At 58.3% G+C, this 21,831-nt stretch overlaps 1 protein-coding gene across 2 annotated transcripts in view; it reads left to right on the top strand.

Annotated features, from left to right (window-relative positions):
- Window positions 1-21,831, top strand: part of SLIT1 (slit guidance ligand 1) — a 62,643-nt gene that overhangs the window by 32,964 nt on the left and 7,848 nt on the right. For both annotated transcript variants that reach the window (XM_065068207.1, XM_065068208.1), the window contains exons 5-25: window positions 11,965-12,036; window positions 12,177-12,248; window positions 12,645-12,716; window positions 13,027-13,190; window positions 13,596-13,743; window positions 14,250-14,321; window positions 14,579-14,650; window positions 14,752-14,823; window positions 14,945-15,088; window positions 15,222-15,385; window positions 15,501-15,524; window positions 15,995-16,139; window positions 16,252-16,326; window positions 16,557-16,700; window positions 16,991-17,134; window positions 17,258-17,424; window positions 18,512-18,644; window positions 19,708-19,776; window positions 20,165-20,236; window positions 20,407-20,478; window positions 20,790-20,861. In XM_065068207.1, the coding sequence (XP_064924279.1) occupies window positions 11,965-12,036; window positions 12,177-12,248; window positions 12,645-12,716; window positions 13,027-13,190; window positions 13,596-13,743; window positions 14,250-14,321; window positions 14,579-14,650; window positions 14,752-14,823; window positions 14,945-15,088; window positions 15,222-15,385; window positions 15,501-15,524; window positions 15,995-16,139; window positions 16,252-16,326; window positions 16,557-16,700; window positions 16,991-17,134; window positions 17,258-17,424; window positions 18,512-18,644; window positions 19,708-19,776; window positions 20,165-20,236; window positions 20,407-20,478; window positions 20,790-20,861 (2,169 nt within the window). The remainder of the gene's footprint in view (window positions 1-11,964; window positions 12,037-12,176; window positions 12,249-12,644; window positions 12,717-13,026; window positions 13,191-13,595; window positions 13,744-14,249; window positions 14,322-14,578; window positions 14,651-14,751; window positions 14,824-14,944; window positions 15,089-15,221; window positions 15,386-15,500; window positions 15,525-15,994; window positions 16,140-16,251; window positions 16,327-16,556; window positions 16,701-16,990; window positions 17,135-17,257; window positions 17,425-18,511; window positions 18,645-19,707; window positions 19,777-20,164; window positions 20,237-20,406; window positions 20,479-20,789; window positions 20,862-21,831) is intronic.

Here is a 21,831-nt window from a genome sequence, read left to right as displayed (position 1 = left end):
GCAGAGGACTGTGCTGGGGGTCTGAGCCCTGCCCTGTGCCCACCCCCAGGAGATCTGGGGTGCTGGGATGTGCACATTCATGCAACTGGGGGTTGGCTGCTCACTCTTCTGCTGGCCTGGTCCAGCAGCCATGGCTCAGGATAACGACACCTGGAGCTGGTCACGATTGGGGCACTCCCAGGAGCAGAGTTGTCTCTGGAGGCACCAGCAGCTCCAGTTGCACGTGGAGCCTGACCATTGCCATGTTCTTGCACACATGCCGGTGACGGATGGCACACATCCCTCCCCAGGCCGCCCTGAGATGGTTCCTGCTGCCTCCTATGGTGTGGTTCCATCCTGTGATGCCCCCACTGTGAGACAAGGCTTCCTGGCCAGCCACCTCCCTCTGAGGGGGCTGTTATCTGCCCGGCTGCGCCTGTGTGGGTCTCTCCCCCTTTGTGGGATTTGCAACCAGGACTCCGCTGTTCAGGAGATTTCATCCCCCCTTTAATCTTGGCAGTTGGGAGCTGGGGAGCCGATAATGATGAAGGAGTGTAAATGTCAGCAGGAAACCAGCTTCAATCAGAACTGTTAAAAATAAACCTGCCAGGCCTGCTCTGGCAGGGGTAATCAGCCTCGGCGGCTCCTCTCCCTGGGTCCGAGAGCATGAGCTGCAGCCGTGCTGAGAGCTCCAGCCACCCGAGCAGCCGCGCTGGAGGCTGCCTGCAACGCTGGCAGGTCCAGCCACGGCCAGCCTGGAGCTGTGAGAAGTGTCACCTTGAGCTGGACAGTGTGCAGGGCCCTGTCCCTTCTCTGCAGATGCACCCTGGCTCTCCCTTAGTGGGAATCCCTGCTGCAGTACTGGCTGGGCTTGAGCTGAGTTTTAAATGGAAGAGCATAGCATGGGAGAAGGGCGCAGGGCTGAGCTGCTTCTGGTGTGCATGTTTTTTCCTCTGTCATAGCGTGGGTGATTGTGACAAGATGCTCAACCTTCGTGAAAACACCTGTGACTGTAGCTACCTCCTGGGAAATGCATGACCTCCCCTTCCCAGCTCAGCCAGGCTGTGGCAGGAGATGTGTGGACACATGGATAACACAGCCTGTGGATATTCAGGCATGTGCACAGGGCAAGATCAGTTGTGGGATCTCAGGGTCACAGAGCTGGTGTCCCCACCTGATGTGAGATGAGCTTGGAGCTGAGACAGGAGGTGCATTGTTAACCTCAAAGGTAATTAACTTCAGGGCAGCTTGCAAAGGGATGTGTGGCTGTGCCATCACTGGAGCTTTAATGTGGAGGCTGAAGGTCTGTGCAAGACCTCCAAGCACCCATGCACTCGGGGTCAGGGCTCCCCAGTCTGTCCCTTGCAGTCAGGTACTGCAGCTGAGCTCGTGGCTCCTCTGAGGCTCCATGCACAGGTCAGAGAAAGGCAGGAGGAGCACCCAGGCGCACTTCTAGCAACTCATTTCTGCCTCCCCAAAACAAGGAGGAGCTGTTGATCCCCAACACAGGCGAGGTCCATGGGCGGCAGTGTTTTGTGACTGTGGGGTCTGCAGCTGTACTAACTGCCTGCAGGGAGAGGCTTCCCCAGACTCGTGGTATGGTTTTGTGCTGGGGGTTCTTCAAAGAGCTCTTCTGCGGGGAGAAGCCAGCACGGCCCCGTCGGCAGGGGTACAGCTCCCCCGTGGCACGGCCACGACTGGGTGCTGCTCACCCAGACCCTCTCAGGAGTGATGTTACAGCTTGGACCCAGCCTTCTTGTAAGGCTTTGCTGCCCTGCCAGCAGTTTTTTATCATGGCTTTGATGTGTACCACTTGGGATGGAGTCTCTTTTATCTGTCTGTTGGGTTTTCCCTGCTGCACGCCGCTGCGCTTCTTATGCTTGGGCATCTCATTTCCCAGGCTACTTTCCCTTCGGACCCTTCTTCTATCAGTCCTGTTTCCTTCCAGGCCTGTGTAAAATCACATATCTTTTTCCAGCTGCTGGGCTGGATTTGAGATGCCCTGCTGGCTCCACCCTGGCTGCCAGTGGGGGCTGATGCTTTTCACCCTGTGATGTGTCTCCCACCTTGCATCCCACCACCAGCTCTGTGGTGGCTCCCAGGTGCTTTCAGAAAGCGAGGCTGTGAGATGCAGCCACTGCTGGGGTGAGTTTTGCCCCTCTTAGTGCTAGGGCTGAGCATGAGCAGCCTGAAGGACTCAGTCGTGCCACAGCATCTTGCCAGATAATTCCAGCTGGGTCTTGCAAGGTTCAGCATTGGTTTCAGAGCACCTTCCAGGCTGGAGTTTGCCTTAGCCCTTCCCAAAGCTAGAATCAGGGTTTAGAGTCTCTATCCCAGGGCTGTAAAGCTGAGGAGCAGTGTGGCAGGTCCACAGCATCACCCCTTGGCTCACCAGCCTGTGCCAGATCTGGGACAGCCAGGATGCAATTCTTAGCTTGGCTCAGCCTCATTCACACCTCAGAGGAATCCAGGAGGGCCGGCAGGCCTGACTTCACACTTATTAGCAATTAAAAGCCTCAGAGCCTGGAAGGCACAACCAGCTCCCCACAGGGCTCAGGGCTGGCTTGCCAGAACAGCTATTTGCTTTTTCATTTGCACCTTGGATAAGTATTGCTACCTGGAGTTCAAGGTGTCTTCTTGGGTGCGAGCTGCTGGGCAGGGACCAGACGCTGTGTGCTGAAGGGTGCAAGGACTCCCAGCGTGCAGGGCTGGAGCCTGGCACCTCTCCCAGCATGGCACAGCACCGTCACCCGGCAGAGCTCTCGGTGCATGCAGTCATGGTGGGTTGAGGGGGGAACTGACCTTGTCCTTAACCATCACAGGGCTGTGTGAGGGGGTCTCACAGCAGCACTCTGTTGTCTGCCAGAGATACAACCACGTGTGGTCCAGCAAATCCCCGTTGCCTCCTTGTCAGCTTGCTCTGCCCCAAGCTCCGCAGCTGCCGGGCTGCAGTACCCGATTGCCGGGCGCTCCGAGATGTGCAGGGTCCGTGAGTGCTGGGTGCTCTGCTGTGGGCAGTGAGCCAGAAGAGAGCATGGGAGGAGGCTGCGGGGCTGGGGGGCCTGGTGTGCAGCCCTGGGGAATGGGACAGCTCCTCGCCTTTTAGATGCAGCATGTCAGGAACATGCTGGAAATGAGCCGAGTGATGCAAATGTGAAGCAGGTATGTGCGGAGGCTGGAGGGCAGTGTGGGAGATGGAAAGAAAACATGCTTTGGTGGAGGGTTTCATAGGGATTTCCTGCTACGGCAGGGCAAGACAGAAGTAAAAACATGAAAGGAGGGAGGAGAACAAGCTTGCTGAATACCAGAATGGAGGGTACTTGAAGGTGTTGAAAAGCAGGGATGGAGAGAAGCAGGAAGCCATGAAGCTATGGGGCCACTGGCTGGGTGCAGTGGCGTGCCTTGGCTCCTGGTGACAGTGGGACATGAGGCTGTGAGCTGGGAAGGTGCAGTTTTAGGAGCCAGGTGTCCAGCCAGACAGTTGCTGGAGGGGCCAAGCCCTCGTGCTGTGGGAGCTGAGGGAGACGTGACAGCCACACAGTGGGTCCCTTTGCAGACAGGAGGTTGGCTGCTCACCAGTGTGTGCTGCAGGGCACCCGCTGCCCAGCCCGGCCTCTGCTAGACCACAGGGCGCTGGGCATGGTAGGTGCTGTGGCTCTCTGGAGGCACTTTGGCATGCTGGGGAGTGAGTGGCGATGCCTTTGCCTTTCCTTCCTGCAGGTTTCAGGAACAAAGGGACAGCATGGGGAGCGGGTGGCGACAGGCGCACGGGGTTTGCAGCTTGTTATTTCACTTGTGTTTCCATTAAAGCTGCTGCTTTTAACTTTTTTCAGCCTCTGAAGAGGCTCCAGGGTGGGTGGCAGATGCTTTATTCCCCCTTCGCCTCCTTCCCACCCTCCCCTCTTTTCCTTGGCCAGCTCCCCTTGTTCTCGCAGCATCCCCCTTCCCACTGGGGCCAAGTCCCCCGGCTCTGGCTCTGCAGCACAGCCCACACAGAGCTGCTTCTTGCCAGAGCTGGACCGGAGCCGCCGCACAGGCGCTGCTCTGTGCAAGGAGCCACCCAGAAAAGCCTACATCCTGCAAATGCCATCCTTGTGCAGATCATCCCACTTGCAAGAGGTGTCACATGTCCCCGACTACCCCCATGCCCAAACACGGGGCTGCTGGTGTCACCTGTGGTGCATGCACCCATACATCTCAACATCCCCAGTGCACCTCCTTGGCATACACAGGCACCATAGTGACACCACTGGGCGATACCAGCTGGTGTCAGTCACTGGTGCTCCCATAAGGACAGTGGTCTGGGTCATGACGCGGGTCAGCAGTGTCTCTTTGAAGTCACTGAGATTTATGTGTGCGCTGAAATGTTTTGCTATGTCAGCACCATGGCTCTGGGGCTGGGACTCTTCTCACTAACTGTTGCCGTGAGCATATGTTGCATTTTACACATGCTCTGCTCAGCTGTACAAGCAGTGAACATCCCCAGCTCTTATGTTTGGGGAAAGCATCTGCATCTCTGGGGAGAGAAGGGGCTGGGGCCAGAGCCTCGGGTCAGCACAGCACTTCGGGAAGCCTTTCCTGGCAGAGGAGTAGTGTGAAGCATTGTGCCCCAGTCTGGCAGTGTTCACCTTTACTCTTTGCTATGTGTGCATGGTGGACAGGCAGAATTTGTTGATTTGGCTTGTGCCACTGAGATCTGTGGTCTGAAACACTTGGCACGACATCATGATGTCTAGCTGTGTGTTGCCTTGCTCCAGCAAAGGGTTGTTTTGTCCTTATATAAATGAGCCTGGTAGGGATGAGCTCTGACACATTGCTTTCACTGATGCTGAGATAACAAGAAATATTACAGCAAAAACCTCAGGTGGGGATTGGGGCAGCTCTCCTGTTGTTGCTTGGACCTTGGTGGACGTGACCTGGTGTGCCATCCTGCCTGCCAAGAGGTGCTGAGGACTCTGGTCACTTCAGGAGGACTGTCCCATGGCCAGAAATCACACCCCTGCCCCCCATGGCTGAGGTGCGAGCACGTGATGGACATGATGGGTATGTGGCTCTTGCACAGGGGAGGGGGGACCCCAGGGCCAGGCAGTCCGTGTGACTCAGAGCATGGGGACACTGCAACTCACCGCTGGGGACAGGAGCCTCCCTTTTCAGCTGGGCTGGGGTAGAGGCATGCATGAAAGTGCATATAGAGTCCAAACTCCCCATGCCACCCAGGAGCAAAGAGCCCTGCACAGGGCAGGAGAGGCCAGCAGTGGCTTTCAGGTTGCTGTGGTGGCTAGAAGAAGGATGCCTGGGCCTTCTCATTTCTAAGGCCCCTGTAGAGACACCTCTCTGCCTTCACACAGCACTTCACTGTGCCACAGAGATGTCTCCTTGTGCTGAAAACAGGTTGCTGCCGCCATCCTTGTCCCCTTTGTACCATCCCTGCTCCTTGCACCTTGTCCTCAGTATCCATCAAGGCTGTCTGGGATGCGAAGCAGTTTCTGTGGCTGCAGGCTGTGGTCTCCTCCAGAACACTGCGGGCTGCAGCACCCGGAGCCAGGAGGATAATGAGATCTTAATAGTCCAATTATATCCCATCGATTTACTCAGCACGTAATCGTTGGCGGCTGAGGCTGCCTGATGAAGCACTCGCTCTGGCTGCCAGCGGGGAGGGCTGTGCCGTGCCGCCCAGCCTGGGATGCTCCTCACAGGCACCAGCTGTTCCCCCTTGAACAACCGCAGGAGCAGCCCTCCCATTCACCGTTCCCTTCCCCCACCCCAGGAGGGTCAGGGACAAGAGTGGCAGGCAGAGATTTGAGCAGGGACTCTGGCACCCAGCTGGCACCAGGCTGACTCCAGGCTGACATCCCCCACGCTGCTCTGGGGAGCAGAAGGGTTGTGCGTCTCCACCTGCTGCTAAGACAGGCTGACAGGAGAAGTGACTCCTGGTGGGTGAGAGTCCCTGCCGGCTGCGTCCTCAGCCATGCCTGGCAGCCTGCACCGGGCAGCACAGTGGCCACTGGGATGTGCCCAGCCAGCTTACTGGCAGCAGGAGCCAGCTCCTGAGCATCCACCTGCAGGTGTTTCTCGCTGCAGCCTGGCATTGCAGGTGCATCTCTGTGGGTGTCTTCTACTCCACTTTTGAGCTGATTGTAGCTGGGAGTCCTATGGACTGACCATCCCTCATTTGGAGGAGTCACTCTTTCCTGTGATTTTAAGCCTGGTAGTTGTGCTGGTCATCTCTTGTTCCGGTGTTGTGAAAAACAGCAAACAACGTTCACTCTCTTGTCACCATTCTGCTTTGGACTCTGTCCCATCCCGTCTGTTTTCCCTTTCTGGCCTCTGCCAAGGTGGTATTTCCAGAGACCCCATGATCTCTTCCCTGAGTGGCAGGGGCGCACGCTAAGCCCACCCTGTCTTGTTTGCATGCATGCACCAAGCTCTGCCATCCCACCTTGCCCTGTGCAAATGCCATCAGCCCCAGGGGCTGGGGTCACAGTGGGTAGCAGGCAGCAGCAGGCAGCATGCAGGCTCCTGGTGACCTTGGGATGGCGAAGTAAGGCAAGGGTGGAGGGGGTGGGAGGTCTGTCTCGTCCCCCTCAGTCAGGATGGAGCAGTGACAGCAGCTTGGCCAGCGAAGCCCATTAAGAATCAAACAGCCTGATGTAATGCTGGGGGTGTGTGGCAGGAGCCTGAACCTGAGACGGGACTGCAGGGGCCTGGGCAGGTGACGTGGTGAATGAAACCCTGCCTTGTTAACCCAGCACCCTGCTAATGCAGCAGCAAGGCAGCTGCCCTCAACCTCCAGCAAGCCCTTGCCTGGGGAGGACAGAGCCCTCCAGGACACCCCTCCTCACAGACAGCGTCCTTGCAGCATCAGGGACTCATGACCATCACCTTGAGTGGCTTGTGTGGCTGGGACATAAGGGTGACACTTGTTTCCCCCAGTGCAGGGCTGTGGGTGCTGATGCCAGCACAAGCAGTGGATGCAGCCGCACCTCCCCTGCAGTGAGAAACAGGCATGCAAAACCCCTCAGGGGGACCCTGGGCCGTCAATCGCTAATGCAAGTGCTGATTAGTCTATCGATCTCTCGTAATGTAGGTGTCTTACTTTCCCTTTGTGCTTACCGGTGTCACCTGTCAGGCAATGGAGCTGACAGCATGAACAGCCGTGCTGGCTGGGTAGCCATGTCCCTGCCTGTCCCTCTGCCTTGGGCAGGCTGTGATGGGACAAACAGCATGTGCAGAGTGACCCGAGGTACACCAGGCTGCTTAATAGCTGCTGGTACTGTGGTCCTTGCTGTTTAGTCCCTGGCAGGCCCTTTGGCTTGGGGAAATGCTGGCTGTACCCTGGCACAGCCTTCTCTGGCACAGTGCCAGCGAGGTGAGGCTGGGATCCAGGGACCACCTGTTCCAGCCCAAAACGCTGGTGCTGCCCAGGGCTGTGTGGCTTTGATTGTGAGGGCACCTGCCTTGTCTGCTTGAGACTTGGTGGATGGCTATTGTGGGCTAGCTGGTGCCTGCAGTGGCTGGTTCCAATGCTGGTTGAGTGGGGATACTGGGGGAAGCGTCCAATCTGTGAGCAGGGGGACCTGTAGTGCATTTTCATCGTGGGAGCAGCAGCCTGGTAGCAGCTGAGAAAGGTCAGTGCCTTTGATGTGTGAGAGTCTGGGAGCCCACTGGATGGTAACGAGTTTCCAGTGTGAAAGCTGAGGAGAAAACATATTTAAGACAGGAGCAACCCCCTTCGCTTCACCTGCCTGGAGCCAGTGGCATCTCCTGCGTGTATGGGCACTGCTGGGGCAGAAAGCCACTCACCTGCCATGCTATGTCCCCCAGCCTTTTCTGGCATGGCTGGGGCATGACACCGGCTGCAACTTTTGCCTGGACAGAGGTGCCCCGGTGGCCACCGGTGCTGGGTGAGATGGACCCCTGCACCGCTGGCAGGGCCAGCCCTGTGGCCGCTACCAAGCCGGGCTGCCTGGTGAGGAGAGTGCCATGTCGGAGGGCTGCCAGGCCGCCCTGGTGCTCTTGGCAGGCGGTGGGGGGCTCGGAGGGAGAACGTGGGGCCAGCGCCGCTGGGAAGCAATTACCTCCCTGCTGCGTCCGGCCCTAATCCCCTCACACAGCGCGCCAGGAGCCGGCTCGCCAAACAAGGCTCAATCAGGTTAAAGTGTGAAGTCAGGATTAGCCGAAAGAATGAGAGCGTGGTAATAGCCCCGGCCTCACCGCCCGGCTGCCACAGCCCCGCTGCAGCCCCCTCCCTCCCAGCCGCCCTCCGGCCCACCGGGCTCTTGCTGGGGAGATTAAGACTGCTGGGGTTTGTTTGTCTGAGTGGGCTCCCCACTGGGAAGCCATGTCGAACAGTTTTGCTCAGATGCCCCGCTAAGTGCAGGGCAGGGCGGCACACCGGGGGGTTGGCTCCCGCCTCCAAGCCCCTGCCAGCCCGAGGGAGCTGTGCCCTGTGTCTGGCTCCTCGCCGAGGCTCCCTGGGGACCCGCGGCGGTGGGGCAGGGGCTGCTGGCTGCCAGGAGAGCCATGCCGGGAGCACGTCCCGACCCACCATACGGATTGCACCGGCAACTGTAGTGCACACAGTGGGGCGTAGGATCCAAGCAAGGGAGTTTAAAAAATCCCAATCCCTGACTATTGCCATCCTCCATGCTGCCCAGTCTGGGGGGGACTGCATGGACGTAGCTTGACCATAAGGCTTTTGGGGGACATTGAAGGAAAGCAAGTGCCCTCCTTCTCCCCATGGCACAGCTATGGGTTGGAGCTGGCTGCTGCTAATTAACAGGCATCTGCTGGGCCAGAAACCCCTGTGGGAGGGGAGCCTTAGGCCAGGAAGGGATGGAAATGCAGTGAATTCCTGGGGAGCATGTGGGGGTCCTGCTTTGCAGACAGCCTGCTGAGGACTTCCCATTGGGACATGCAGGTATGCTACAGTCTCTCCGCAGGGTCTGCCTGGCTCTGTCCTCTGGCACTCACAGGGAGGAGGCTGTGTGTCCCCTGTCACCTGCTCACCCTTTGTCATCCTTCCCCCTTTGCACCCCCAGGACTACTGGAGCCCTCTGCCCTCTGTGACATGCAGGGAGAAACTCCAGCTGCATGGTCCCTGTGGCATGGGGGTGGGAAGAGAACAGTGGCATGGATGGGATAACTGCTTCGACATCCCCTGGGTTCAGTAACTAGGAGATTTGGAACTAGAGGAAAATATCTGGAAGCAAAAAGGCAGAAAGGGTGGTTGTGACAATGGCAGGGGGGTTGCCTTCTTTCCCCCTCTTTTGTCCGTGTTTGTCAGCTGGCCAGTCCCCAACAGGGTTGTTGGACATGTCAATGCTCATGGTCACTGATGGAGCTCCACGTGTGATGGCAGCAACACATTTGTGTTTGGTGGTGCAAGGTGGCACCGACACAGCCACCAAGGGTGCTGCAAGCCATGTGATGGAGTGAGGAGAAGCCGTGCCATCTGCTGTTTCTTCGGTGCCAAAGTGTAAAGCAAACATAGCTGGGAGCTATGAAACACCGGGAGGGAAGGGGCCGTGCCTTGTTCCAATGCCGGGGCCACGTATCCCTCAGGCAAAGCATGTGTTTGTCCTGGTGTCAGTCAGCGGTGTAACTGTGCCAACAATGTAAGCCCAGTGCTGGGACCTCACTGAAAGCTTCACATCCAGTGTCTGTCCCTCTTAGCTTTGGTACCGTACCTCCAAAGGCAGCACTTCATCAGTGACTGTCACAAAAAGCTGTGAAGGGGAGAAGCCTTGCAGAGTCAGCTGCAACCTTCTAGCAGCATTTCCCTCGCGAGCTGTAAGTGAGCAGCTTGCAGACAGACGCCTGGGTTTGTTCCCCGGGTGTGCTGGGACTCCCATGTGCTGTGAGTGGAGAAACACAAGCAAGGTTTCCATGAGGGAACCGAACAAGCTGCAGGAAGGGCTGCCTGGGCAGGCAGTGCCGGAGCTGGGGGGGGCAGGTACAGGGCGCTGAAGCATGGTGGGTGCTCCCATGTTTGGCCACACTGCGACCGATTTAACGTTGGAGGACAGGGAACTGCCAGGGGAGAGAGCTAGATGCATTGAATGAGTTGCTAGGAAGAGTGGTGAACTTCATCTGGGGGTTTCTGGAGGGTTTTCTAGGGGATTCCTTCTTCTAGGAGCCAAAAGAGAAAAGGAGATTTGGGTCAATGCTTCATTTTTCAGAAAGCTCATTGCAATTCCTGGAGGTCCCCGGGATCATCGCATCCCCATCAGAGGATAAAGAGGGGGCATTTACATCTGAAGGGGTGCTGGGGTGTCGGGTCCTTCCCCTCTAGAGAATGCGAGGCGACCCCGATGCCTTCGCGGGGGGTTGGTCTGGACCCCTGGGAAGAGCTTGAGCAGCCTGGGCAGGGCAGGCAGGGCAGCCTGGCAGTGCCGCCGTGCGGGTAGCGGTGGAACTGCGCCTGCTGCACACCCGGCTGCTGGCAGAGGAGCTGGGCTTTATCCTCTCTTGGAGGCTGGACCCCTCCAGGAGCAGCATCTCCCTTCCTCTACCCAGCAACGGCACTTTGTCAGCCGGGTTTGGTTCCCCAGGAACAATCCAGCATGATGCACAAGCCCCTGCTCCCTGTATACAGTACCAGAGCAATGCACCAGCCCTTGCCCCCTGCACACAAAGTGTGCATCGCTCCAGCACCATATGGCATCTCCTTGGTGGCTTGGCATATCACCAGAGGGCTGGGCAAGCCCACTGTCCTTGGGTTTTCCTTCTCCTCATGCATCCATGCAAGTAATGCTGGTGCTTCCCTCTGGCAACTTTTTCCCGTCATGGCAGTGAAGTTTTTGGCTGGGGTGAAGAAAAAATTTGGAGACCTCTAGGTGTTTTACAAGCAGTTGGTAGGCCATGCTGAGCCCATTTTCTGGAGGAAATTGGGGCATGGGGCAGAGTGTGGATGCTGTGCCTCCATCCCGACCCAGCTCAACTGCCCTGGGATATCAGTAGTGAAAAGGCTTCATTATGTTGAAACAGAGCTGGTGAGAACCGAATGCGAAATGTTGATATTCAGGGACAACCCAAGCCACCTCTCAGGGATGGGATGGGGGTGTCTGTGTGGCCTGTGTAATGCTGTGGGGAGCTTAGTCCATGCAGGTTGCCCTGGTCCAGCTCCTCACTCATCCATGGACTTGCTGCACAGGACAAATGCTCTGACATGCCTCAGTTTCCCTGCTGCCGGAGGGAGCTTGGGACTTGGCCTTCTGCCTCATGGGTGGCTGGAGCAGGGCTGTTCTGCCATGGGGCTGGGGGCTGGCAATGTAGGTGCCTGCTGAGCTCAGAGGAGCTTCTGGTTTTGGGGTGAGAGAGGTAATGGCAGCATGGGAGCTGTGAGGCACAAATACAATAGACAGGTCCCCTGAGGATAGGGTGAGCTGAGCCAGTCCACCCAGACTTTGCTGTGAGATTTTTTTGCCTTCATGGTTGTTAAAAGCCAGCCCAGGCACAGTGCGGGATCTGATGCGCTGCCAGCCCTGCAAACACAGAGCCCGTGCTGGCCCGGCACTCCCCGGCAGTGCAGAGTGGTGCAGACAGTGTGGTGTAGTGATGAAGTAATTAATGACCCAATTATTTGTGCCCTCTAAAGTGCAGGGCAGGCTCCATGGGAATGCCTACTGGATCCACTAAGTGTAATTACCAGTTAATCAGCAGGGACCTGTAATTATAGCAGTCACAGGGTATTTAAGTACAGAGGGTTTTTCCAGAGCTGTGTCCTGCTGCTGTACTTATCAGAGCTGGGGACACCAGTGCCTGGGGACCTCCAGCCACTTGCATTCACAATGGATGGAGCCACACTCGCCTTGGGACAGCCAGCAGGGCTGCAAGTCCTTGGTTGCCAAATTACAGCTTCCTAGAGCCTCTTGGGGATTGCTGAGTGCTGGGCTGTGTCTCTGCCTGTGGATGCCCTCGTCCCACGGAGCATTGTGCTTTGCAGGCACTGCTCATTTTCCTTACTGTCTCTTTCTTCTGCAGGGATCTGAGTGAGAACTTCATCCAGGCCATCCCCAGGAAAGCTTTCCGTGGGGCCACTGACCTCAAGAATCTGTGAGTCGAGTCCCAGCAGGGATGGGCACGGGTGGCCCGAGGGAATTTGGGGTTGGGTCTGGTGGCAGGAACATCAGGAGTGACTAGTTGCTCTCCGCTTGGGCTGTCCCAGCAATGCTTCCTCCAACTTTTTCCCACAGGCAGCTGGACAAGAACCAGATCAGCTGTATCGAGGATGGGGCTTTCCGCGCCCTGCGGGGGCTGGAGGTCCTGTAAGTGGCTGGGGGCTGGCTGGAGCCTCCAGCCTGCAATCCCCATGTGGGGCTGCGGGTATCCCCGGGTGCTCCCCACTCACCAAGGTGCTGCAGGGACATCCCCAGCACGCCACCTCTCCCTGGCCCTGAGGAGAGGCTGAGCAGGGGTCTGGTACCACTGTTGCGGAGCTGTGCTCCAGGGCCTGATCCTGACCCTGGGGAAGAAGCCTGGAAAGGGCAGCAGGCCCTACCGGGGGTTTGGGCTGTCCCTATCCCTCATATCTCCATCTATCCACCCTGTGCCAGGAGGTGGGTGGGTACTGTTGCTTCCAGGGGTCTGATGCCACCTGGACCATCTCATGCTCCCATTTACGGCCTGGCTGCCCTGATCTGCTCCCCTCTGCCTTCCTGCAGGACCCTGAATAACAACAATATCACTTCCATACCTGTGTCCAGCTTCAACCACATGCCCAAGCTGCGGACATTGTGAGTGCCAGGGCAGCAGGAGTAGGAAGGACCCCCTGGGCTGGAGTGGGATGTCCCCGGCTCTGGTGCTGGTGGCTCAGCAGTGCCAGGACAGCACCATGGGGAGGGGATGGAGGGGACACCCTTTCAGTGTGTCTGCAAGCACTGCCAAGCAAGGTAGCCTGGGCAAACAGTGCAGAAGCTCTCAGGCTCCTGCATGTCCCCTGCTGTACACCCACAGCCATTGGGATGAGCCAGGCTGGGGCAGTCAGAGGGCACGGGGTGGGGCAGGAGCCATCTCCTGGCCACCAACTGCCCTGTCCGCCCACAGCCGCCTGCACTCCAACCACCTCTTCTGCGACTGCCACCTGGCCTGGCTCTCGCAGTGGCTGCGCCAGCGTCCCACCATTGGGCTCTTCACCCAGTGTGCCGCTCCAGCCCAGCTCCGCGGCCTCAACGTGGCTGAGGTCCAGAAGAACGAGTTCAGCTGCTCCGGTGAGGGGGATGGGTGAGGCGGTGGGTGCCAGGGCAGGGATAAAGGTAGGGGGGACAAAGCCTGTCCCATCGAGGCAGCCCACCTCCACTCCCTGCCGTGAGCCACAGTTCAGAGCCTGAATGCACACTGTGGGCTTGGCTCAGGACGACACCGTCCATGCAGCAGGGACAACATGGGGACAACACCACCCTATCAGTGTGACAAAGGGCACATCAGTCAATGCCCTTGGAGCTGTGTGTCTTTTGCATGGGGTTGGGGCACACCGGGACCTTGTGCACCCACTCGAGGGTGCCACAAGCTGTTCTGGCATGCCAAGCTGTCACCAGGGTCCCTTCCTTGGGTTGCTGCTACCCACCCGCCTGGCCCAGCTCTTTGCAACTCCATGCTGGCTGTTTCCTTGGCAGGACAAACGGACTTGGCACGTGCCCAGCTCTGCAGCTTGTCCTCTGGTTCTTGCCCGGCCATGTGCACTTGCAGCAACGGCATCGTGGACTGTCGGGGCAAGGGTCTGACAGCCATCCCTGCCAACCTGCCCGAGACCATGACAGAAATGTGAGTACAGCACAGCACTGTCCCTGCTGGGTGGCTCGAAGCAATGGCAACATGGGGGGCAGGCCCCAGGACTCAGCCACTGCATGGGGCAGCAGGCCTTCCTTGCCCTTCTCCCACGTTGCCCAGATTTAGCCCTGGATTTAGCTGCATTAAAAATGTAAATAGAGAAATAATCTCCTTAGAGGAATCCAATTATGGTGCAAAGCCCCTGTTGGCTCAGCATGCAAAGCACATGGAAGGCAGCAGGCACCCCCAGACCCAGGGTGCTGAGGCGAAGGAGGTGATGCCACCACCCCAGCCAGCACGGCCACCCCCAAAACATGCCACCACTCCCTGATGGAGAAAGCCCTGAGCACAGGCTGCAAGTTGTCCCTGGGGTGAATGGTGCCACTCCAGTGGGGTAACTTACTGCAAGCCTGGGGGTTTTGCAGCCCTCCAATGCTGTCAATGGGGTGCTGGGGCTCAGCCAACCCTACAGCCCTAATCTCTCCCTCTTCTCTTTGCAGACGCTTGGAGCTCAATGGTATCAAGTCAATCCCCCCAGGTGCCTTCTCCCCCTACAAGAAGCTGCGGAGGATGTAAGTGTGCAGCCCCTACCAGCTCACCCCAAACTCCAGGACCCTTTCCACTGCTAGCCACTGCTGTGAGCCTGTAGCCCCCCACAAGAACAGGCATAGGCCACCGGGGTGACCCACATTGCAGCACTGGGATGGGGTCTTGGATACCCCCAGCTCTGTATGCCAGGTGCTGGGGGTCATCTCATGGACCCAGCAGGAGGATAGGGGTGTGGGCAAGAGAAAAGGGGACCAGGCCACCTTCTCCCTTTGGTTTTCAGAGACCTGAGCAACAACCAGATCTCAGAGATTGCTCCCGATGCCTTCCAGGGACTGCGCTCCCTGAACTCCCTGTAAGTGCCCACACTGGGGTGTGTGGGGGTGGACACTGCACCCCCTGAACCATGTCCCCCACTGCTCCCCTATGTCTCTCACACCAGCCTTTCTCTCCCAGGGTGCTGTACGGCAACAAGATCACAGACCTCCCCAAGGGTGTCTTTGGGGGACTTTTCGCCCTGCAGCTGCTGTAAGGCGCTGGTGGCTGGGTGGGATGCTCTGTGGGGACATCGGGAAGTGGGGCAGAGGTCCCCAGCGCCCATGGTGCAGTGAAGGGGATCCCCAGCCTCACTTCCCTCCCTTCCTGCCAGGCTTCTCAATGCCAACAAGATCAACTGTGTGCGGGCAGACACCTTCCAGGACCTGCAGAACCTGTCGCTGCTCTCACTCTATGACAACAAGATCCAGAGCCTGGCTAAGGGCACCTTCACATCCCTGCGGGCCATCCAGACCCTGTGAGTGCCCATGCCACCTCCAACACCCGGATGGTTGGGTGCTTGGGGGAAAGCATCTTAGCGAGTAGACAGGGTTAGCGCTGGCTGTCACTCACTGTCCCCAGCGGTGGGTCACCCAGTGTCCCCGGCACAGGCACCTAGCGCAGAATCCCTTCGTCTGTGACTGCAACCTCAAGTGGCTGGCAGATTTTCTCCGTGCCAACCCCATTGAGACCAGTGGTGCCCGCTGCGCCAGCCCCCGGCGCCTGGCCAACAAGCGCATCGGTCAGATCAAGAGCAAGAAGTTCCGCTGCTCGGGTGAGAGCCGTCCCTGTCCCTGCCACAGGCACCCTGCAGCACAGCTGTCCTCAGCCGCCTTGCCCCAGCCTGGTGGCTGTGTGCTCAGGGTGCTGATGTGCTTTTCTCTCTGCAGCCAAAGAGCAGTATTTCATCCCAGGTAAGAGGAAGACCCACATGTATATGTGGGTGTGTGATACCCTTTAGACCAGGCTGCATCCATGGGTGGTTGTGGCAGAGCCCTATGGTCTAGCCCAGCAGGAACACCCTGCATTGCCCATCATTTCTGGTTGCTGAGTTCCCAGGTGCTGCAATGATAAAGCACTGGGTACCAGGGTGTGTTGCAGTTGTCTCCCATTGTGCCATTACCTGGATGAGCACAGGGGCATCCCCAGGGTTCAGCTCTGGCTGCAAGAGGGGAGAGGGTGGTGGACAGCACAGCATTCCACTTACTCAGGATAAATATCCCTGTAGAAAAGCTGCTTTGGGCATGGAGAGTAATAATATGTGCTCAGTGACTGGAATGAGGGGAGCTGGGGAATAGATGGAGCCCAGCTGGGGTTGTGGGAGGATCAGAGGAGGGGAGGGCAGCTGCCCATGGGAACCCACACTGCCCTCACCGGCGTGCAGGGACGGAGGATTACCAGTTGAACAGCGAGTGCAACAGCGACGTGATCTGCCCCCCGAAGTGCCGCTGCGAATCTGGTGTGGTCGAGTGCTCCAACTTGAAGCTCACCAAGATCCCGGAGCGCATCCCACAGTCCACAGCTGAGCTGTAAGAACCTCCTCCTCCCTTCTGCAACCAGAGCATTGTCAGTGCTGCGTTGGGTTTGTGACAGGCCCTTCACAGCTATCTCCTGAGCTCTTTTCCCTGCTACCCACCCCAGGCGCCTGAACAACAATGAAATTACCATCCTGGAAGCTACTGGTATCTTCAAGAAACTCCCACATCTGAAGAAAATGTGAGCATTGGGCAGGCACAGACCCGTTAGGAGTGCCCAGGAGCTGGGAACACACGTGGGGGTCCTGATGCCAGGGCAGCCTGAGGCGTGAAACTGGGGCCGTGTCCTGACACAAGGGTTCCCCAGGGGCCTGGGCATCACAGGTTATTTGGTGGGACCTGGGGAGGCAGGGTTCAGGATGAGGTCGGTACAGAGCCCCCCCATCCCAGCCTGCTTTCCCCTCTCTGCAGCAACCTCAGCAACAACAAAGTGTCAGAGATCGAGGACGGGGCATTTGAGGGAGCATCCTCGGTCAGTGAGCTGCACCTCACCGTCAATCAGCTGGAGTCAGTGCGGAGCGGCATGTTCAGGGGCCTGGACGGGCTGAGGACCCTGTGAGTTCCCCCTCCACCATGGGCACAGGGACAGGAACATCCCTACTCCTTGGTCCCCTGTGCTGCCAGGCTGGTGCTGTCTGCATCACTATGGGGCTGGCTCAGGAGTGCGTTACCCATCTGCTGGCCATATCTAGAGCTAGGGGACAGGTTTTTACTGCTCAGGGACTGACTCAGGCTCATCCTGCTGCCCGGCAGCAATGTGGGCACAGCCTGGGCACTGCTGAAGTGCATTTCCCCCATGGTACCCACCCGGGTTGTTAGATGCCCTCATCCCCTTCCCTCTGCAGGATGCTGAGGAACAACCGCATCAGCTGCATCCACAACGACAGCTTCACAGGGCTGCGCAACGTCCGCCTGCTCTCCCTGTACGACAACCAGATTAGCACCATTGCACCGGGTGCCTTTGACACGCTTCAGTCCCTCTCCACGCTGTATGTCTCAGGGCCCCGGGGGAGGATGCTCCCAGGCTGACCCGGTTGCCCTGTGGGGCTGCAGGGAGTTCCTTTACCTGGGGGCTGCTCAAGTGACGCCCTTGTGTTCCCTCCCATGTGCAGGAACCTGCTTGCCAACCCCTTCAACTGCAACTGCCAGCTGGCCTGGCTGGGGGACTGGCTGCGCAAGAGGAAGATTGTGACGGGAAACCCACGGTGCCAAAACCCTGACTTCCTTCGGCAGATCCCACTCCAGGACGTGGCTTTCCCCGACTTCAGGTGTGAGGAAGGTAACTCACGGGCCCTGCGATGCTGAGGGTGAGGGGAGACCAGGCTGCTCCTCCCAGGCTGGCACTGCGCTCCCTGTCCCAGCACCATCCCTGCTCCTGGGATGTTCAGCAGTGTCCCACAGCAAGCCAGTAGCTCAGGGGGTCCCTGAGCCCATTAGCATCCTCCCTTAATGATGCACAAGTTTCTCTTCCTGGTACCCAGCCCCTAGGGCTGCACTCAAATACCCACGAGCTGCTCTGAAGCCGGTGGAGGAATTTGCACCCACTGCACTGTGTGGCCTTTGTACGTGGGCAGGTCCATGCTGGCAAATGTTGTGCCCTGGGTGCTGTCAAGAGAAGATGAGAAGGCAAAACCCACCAGGATTCATCCTGTTCCTTCTCTTCCCAGCCCCACACATGCACCGGAGCTGGGCAGACGGAGCAGGCGGGGAGTGTGCATGTTGGAGAGAAAAGCCTCTTAAAAAAAATTTTAAATTTAGAACAGCTTTTGAGCCCTCTGGAAAATATTTACAAACAAATCATCATTTCTTCTGCTTTCCCTCCTCCACCACGTCAAAGACTGAAGGGTTGCATCCTGCGCCTTTCCTGACAGTGCGAGATAACATACGGTTGTCCCAGGGATGCCTCTCCTGCAGGAGCCCAGCGCTGCGGCAGGGAGAGGGGAGCAACACTGGCTCCTCCGTCTGCTCGGTGCAGGCATCTCGCCTTCTAGCCCGTGCCTGAGAGATGAGTGAAGGAGAATATTTCAGGAGGATTTGCAGGGCTGAGCCCCTTCTTCCACGCTGTCCTCTCTGCTGTCCCTGGGACTGCATTTTTACTTCAAAATGGTGAAAATCAGAGCAGCCTTGAGCCGACTGGTTGCATCCATCCTGGTGGGACAAGCAGTTTCTGGGTGCAGGAGCCATTCTTGCGCTGCTCTCAGCCAGACTGTGGCTGTTGCCCACAAGCAGGCTGCCTGCAGCACCCTGCTCTGGGTGCAAGAGGGGATGGGGTGCATGGCAGGTGGGCACAAGGCATTGAGCCCAGGCACAGATGGTGCCCAAGAGCTGGGTTCCAGTGACTTTGTGACTCTCTGTGCTCGATGCAGGTCAGGAGGAGACCAGCTGCATCCCCCGGCCCCAGTGCCCGCAGGAGTGCACCTGCCTCGACACCGTTGTCCGCTGCAGCAACAAACACCTCAAGGCCCTGCCAAAGGGGATCCCCAAGAATGTCACAGAGCTGTGAGTGGTGGGCGAGTGCCCAGGATCTCCCCTCAACTGCCAGTGACTTTGCAGCTCTAGGTGGGGGAGTCTCTGCTGTGGGGTTGCAGGTGTCAGGGCAGAAATGCTCCATCCCACGCACGCATCCCAGCCCCAGTCCAGTAAAGGAAACAGGACCCCCACCCAGCTATGGGACCCTCTCCAGCCCTGATCCTAACAAGGGACTCAGCAAGAGCCTTTCTACTGACTCTGGGCTGCCAAGGGTGATGTGCAAGGGGAGTCATCACAGCAGCTGGGTGCCTGCTCTTTGTCCCTTGGGAGGGCACAGTGCAGGACAGACACACCCTGCAGCTGCAGTCCCCTCCAGCCTGACATCAGTGACAGGGACGGGGCCACCCTGCCACTGCCACCTCCCCAGCCCCTCTTGCCATCACTTCTCACCACAGCTGTGGGGATGCTCTGGGCAGACCCAGCTCTGAGCACACGGGATGTAGTTTGCCTGGGCTCAGACACCTGTCACTGTGGGTGTCAGGGAGATACCCAAGCAGCCGTGCCAGGTCTGGATGCGTGGGCACTGTGATGCCCTTCACTGCAAAATGGGCTCTGCACCTGTCTGGGATGGGGGACGGCAGCACATTCTGTGCAGGGGGTGTCAGCACTGGCCATGCACCTACATATGTGAACCACCCCCTCATACCCCTGTGCTGTCTCGCACACCCCTCCTCTCTGCATCCTGCGGTCTCTCTCACACATGCCTTGGGAATGGTTACAGCTGCCCACGTTCACATAGGATGTGCAAACACAGCACGTGGCTGGCTGTGCTCACACAGGCAGGCTGCTGGGAGACTGTCCCCGGGGACCCGCACACAGAGCCCCTGGGTGTGCTAGTGCATGCCAGCTCCCACAGCAACCTGGGGGTCTCCCAAGAGCCTCATGGGCCCTGAGTGCCAGAAGGGATGTGATGCTGGAGATGGTCCTCACAGCCTGAAGTCCATAGGGGTGTCTGTGCAAGAGAAATGGGAGAGTGGAGGGAGGAACTTCCTGCTCCTCAGCCACCTTGAGGTATTTTCATTCTCCCTTGCAGCTACCTGGATGGAAACCAGTTTACTCAGGTCCCAGGGCAGCTCTCCACCTTCAAGTACCTGCAGCTTGTGTAAGTAGAAGGGAGCAGGAGCCCAGGCAGCCAGTCCTGCTGCTGGGACCTGTGGGTGAGAACAGGGGCTGCCCCTGTGGTGCATGATCCCAAAAAGGGGCCTGGAGGTGTGCAGGGACCCTCAACATCCCTCTCTGTCCCCCCTCCATACCAGTGCACAGCTGGCTGGCAGGGATGCCCAGCCCCTGGGTGCTCACAGCCTCTGCTGGTGCTGGGCATAGGGCCAAGGGGTGACAGTGGTATTGCTACCATCACCCTGTGTGACAGCCCTGCTGGTCCCTTGGTGCCATGCTGCTATTAGTGCCCCATTGCAGCTGAGCGGGTAGAGGAGCAGTGAGGAGGAAAAAGGGCCTGGCTGGCTCCAGTCCCTGGGGTTTCTGTTTTCCAGCGATCTGAGCAACAACAAGATCAGCTCCCTGAGCAACTCCTCCTTCACCAACATGAGCCAGCTCACCACTCTGTAAGTGTGGTCCCTGCGGCATGCCACACCAGGCTGCCACCCGGCTGAGCTGTGGGGTGTTGTTCCTAAGGTGGAGGTGATGTGGGGTGGTAGGGTTGGCTGAGGGGATGTGCAGTGATGCCTGTGGCATTGCTGCCGGTGCTGTGTTTCCTCCTGCTTCCCTTCTGCAGGATCCTCAGCTACAACTCCCTGCAGTGCATCCCTCCTCTGGCCTTTGAGGGCCTCCGCTCCCTCCGGCTGCTGTAAGTACCTGCCTGTAGCCCTGCTCCCAGCCCCACTCATCCCCTTCTCTGCTGCTGCCTGTATCCCCGTGTCCCCTGTGCCTGCTTGGAGTGGGGTGCAGACAGGCAGGCAGGGTACAGGCTGCAGGAGGAGCAAGGGGAGATGCATCGGCTTCTTGGAGCTGATGGTGCATTTGCAAAAGTGACAGTGCGGTGGGGTCCATCTCTGTCACCCATGCCTGCATCCATGGGGTGGGTGCAGCCCAGCTGGCCATGGCCCCTGCTGCCCACCTTGGAGCTGCAGGGATCACAGGACCCTCTGTTCTCTGCAGGTCTCTCCATGGCAATGACATCTCCAGCCTCCCTGAGGGCATATTCGCAGATGTCACCTCCCTGTCCCACCTGTGAGTATCTCCTGCTCTGCAGGGCCCAGGGCTGGACGCAGGCTCAGGAAACCTTTAAAAGCCACAGGACTGAGCTCAGCTTCTCTGGGACCTGAGCAACCTCCTCTCCTCTTCTCTGAGCTGATACTTGGAACAGTGTTTGTGGGGTAGTGCTGTGCCTGCTCTCCTTGTGCTCAGACCTCAGGTCTGGGTGTGTACCTGAGCCCCCCAGTGCTGCTGGGATGGCCCTGTGGTCCTTGCTGGAGGTGGTGTGGCATCTCCCACACCCCACCAGGTCCCTGGGGTCCCCTAGCACAGAGGTCAAGCCATGCAAGGTGTTGGCATGGCCATGGGTTGACAGGAGCTGTTCTGACCCATGCCAGTGTGTCGTTAGCCTCCTGCCAGGGTGCTTCCCTGCAGCAGCTCCCCCAAATCTGTCATCAAGCATCCTCCTGATGGTGGAGTTGTTTCAGCCCCTCTCTGAGGGAGCCTGCACCCCAGGAACACAGTCCTATACCCACTGCCCAGGGCAGAAGTTCAGCTTTTTTCATGGTGACTTTTCAGTCCCTTCCCTGTCCCCACTAAGCTGTTCCCACCTGCCTGCTGGTAGCTGGTCCTGCTCCTGGCATCCTAGGGGTCTCAGGCTGTTCCTCCAGCATCTTGATTTCCAGTCTTGGCTTCTCTATGTGTTTGGGAGCAGCACTATTTGGTCTGGTCTTCTCTGCCTCTTCACCAATTTCCCTTGCTGTTGCCTTTGCTGCTGCCAGCCAGTGCTGCCAGTTCCCGCAGGGCTGAGCTGTGTCACCAGCTGGCGCTGTTGGTGCAGTAGGACCAGCTTTGTCATCCCCAGTGGATCTGCTGTCCCTGCTGCCTGCCTTCTGGGCTGCTGTCTCCTTTCGTCACAGGCGTCGGTCACGCCAGCCCTTCATCACTGCTGACCTTCGCAGTGACGGAGGATGCAAAGAGGCATCCAGCCCCTCAGCCTCCCACC

This window comes from Columba livia, chromosome 6 (assembly GCF_036013475.1).
Source record: "Columba livia isolate bColLiv1 breed racing homer chromosome 6, bColLiv1.pat.W.v2, whole genome shotgun sequence".
NCBI classification, from domain to species: domain Eukaryota; kingdom Metazoa; phylum Chordata; class Aves; order Columbiformes; family Columbidae; genus Columba; species Columba livia.
The sequence above is the reverse complement of the archived record's forward strand: the minus strand, read 5'-3'. Positions and strand labels throughout refer to the sequence as shown.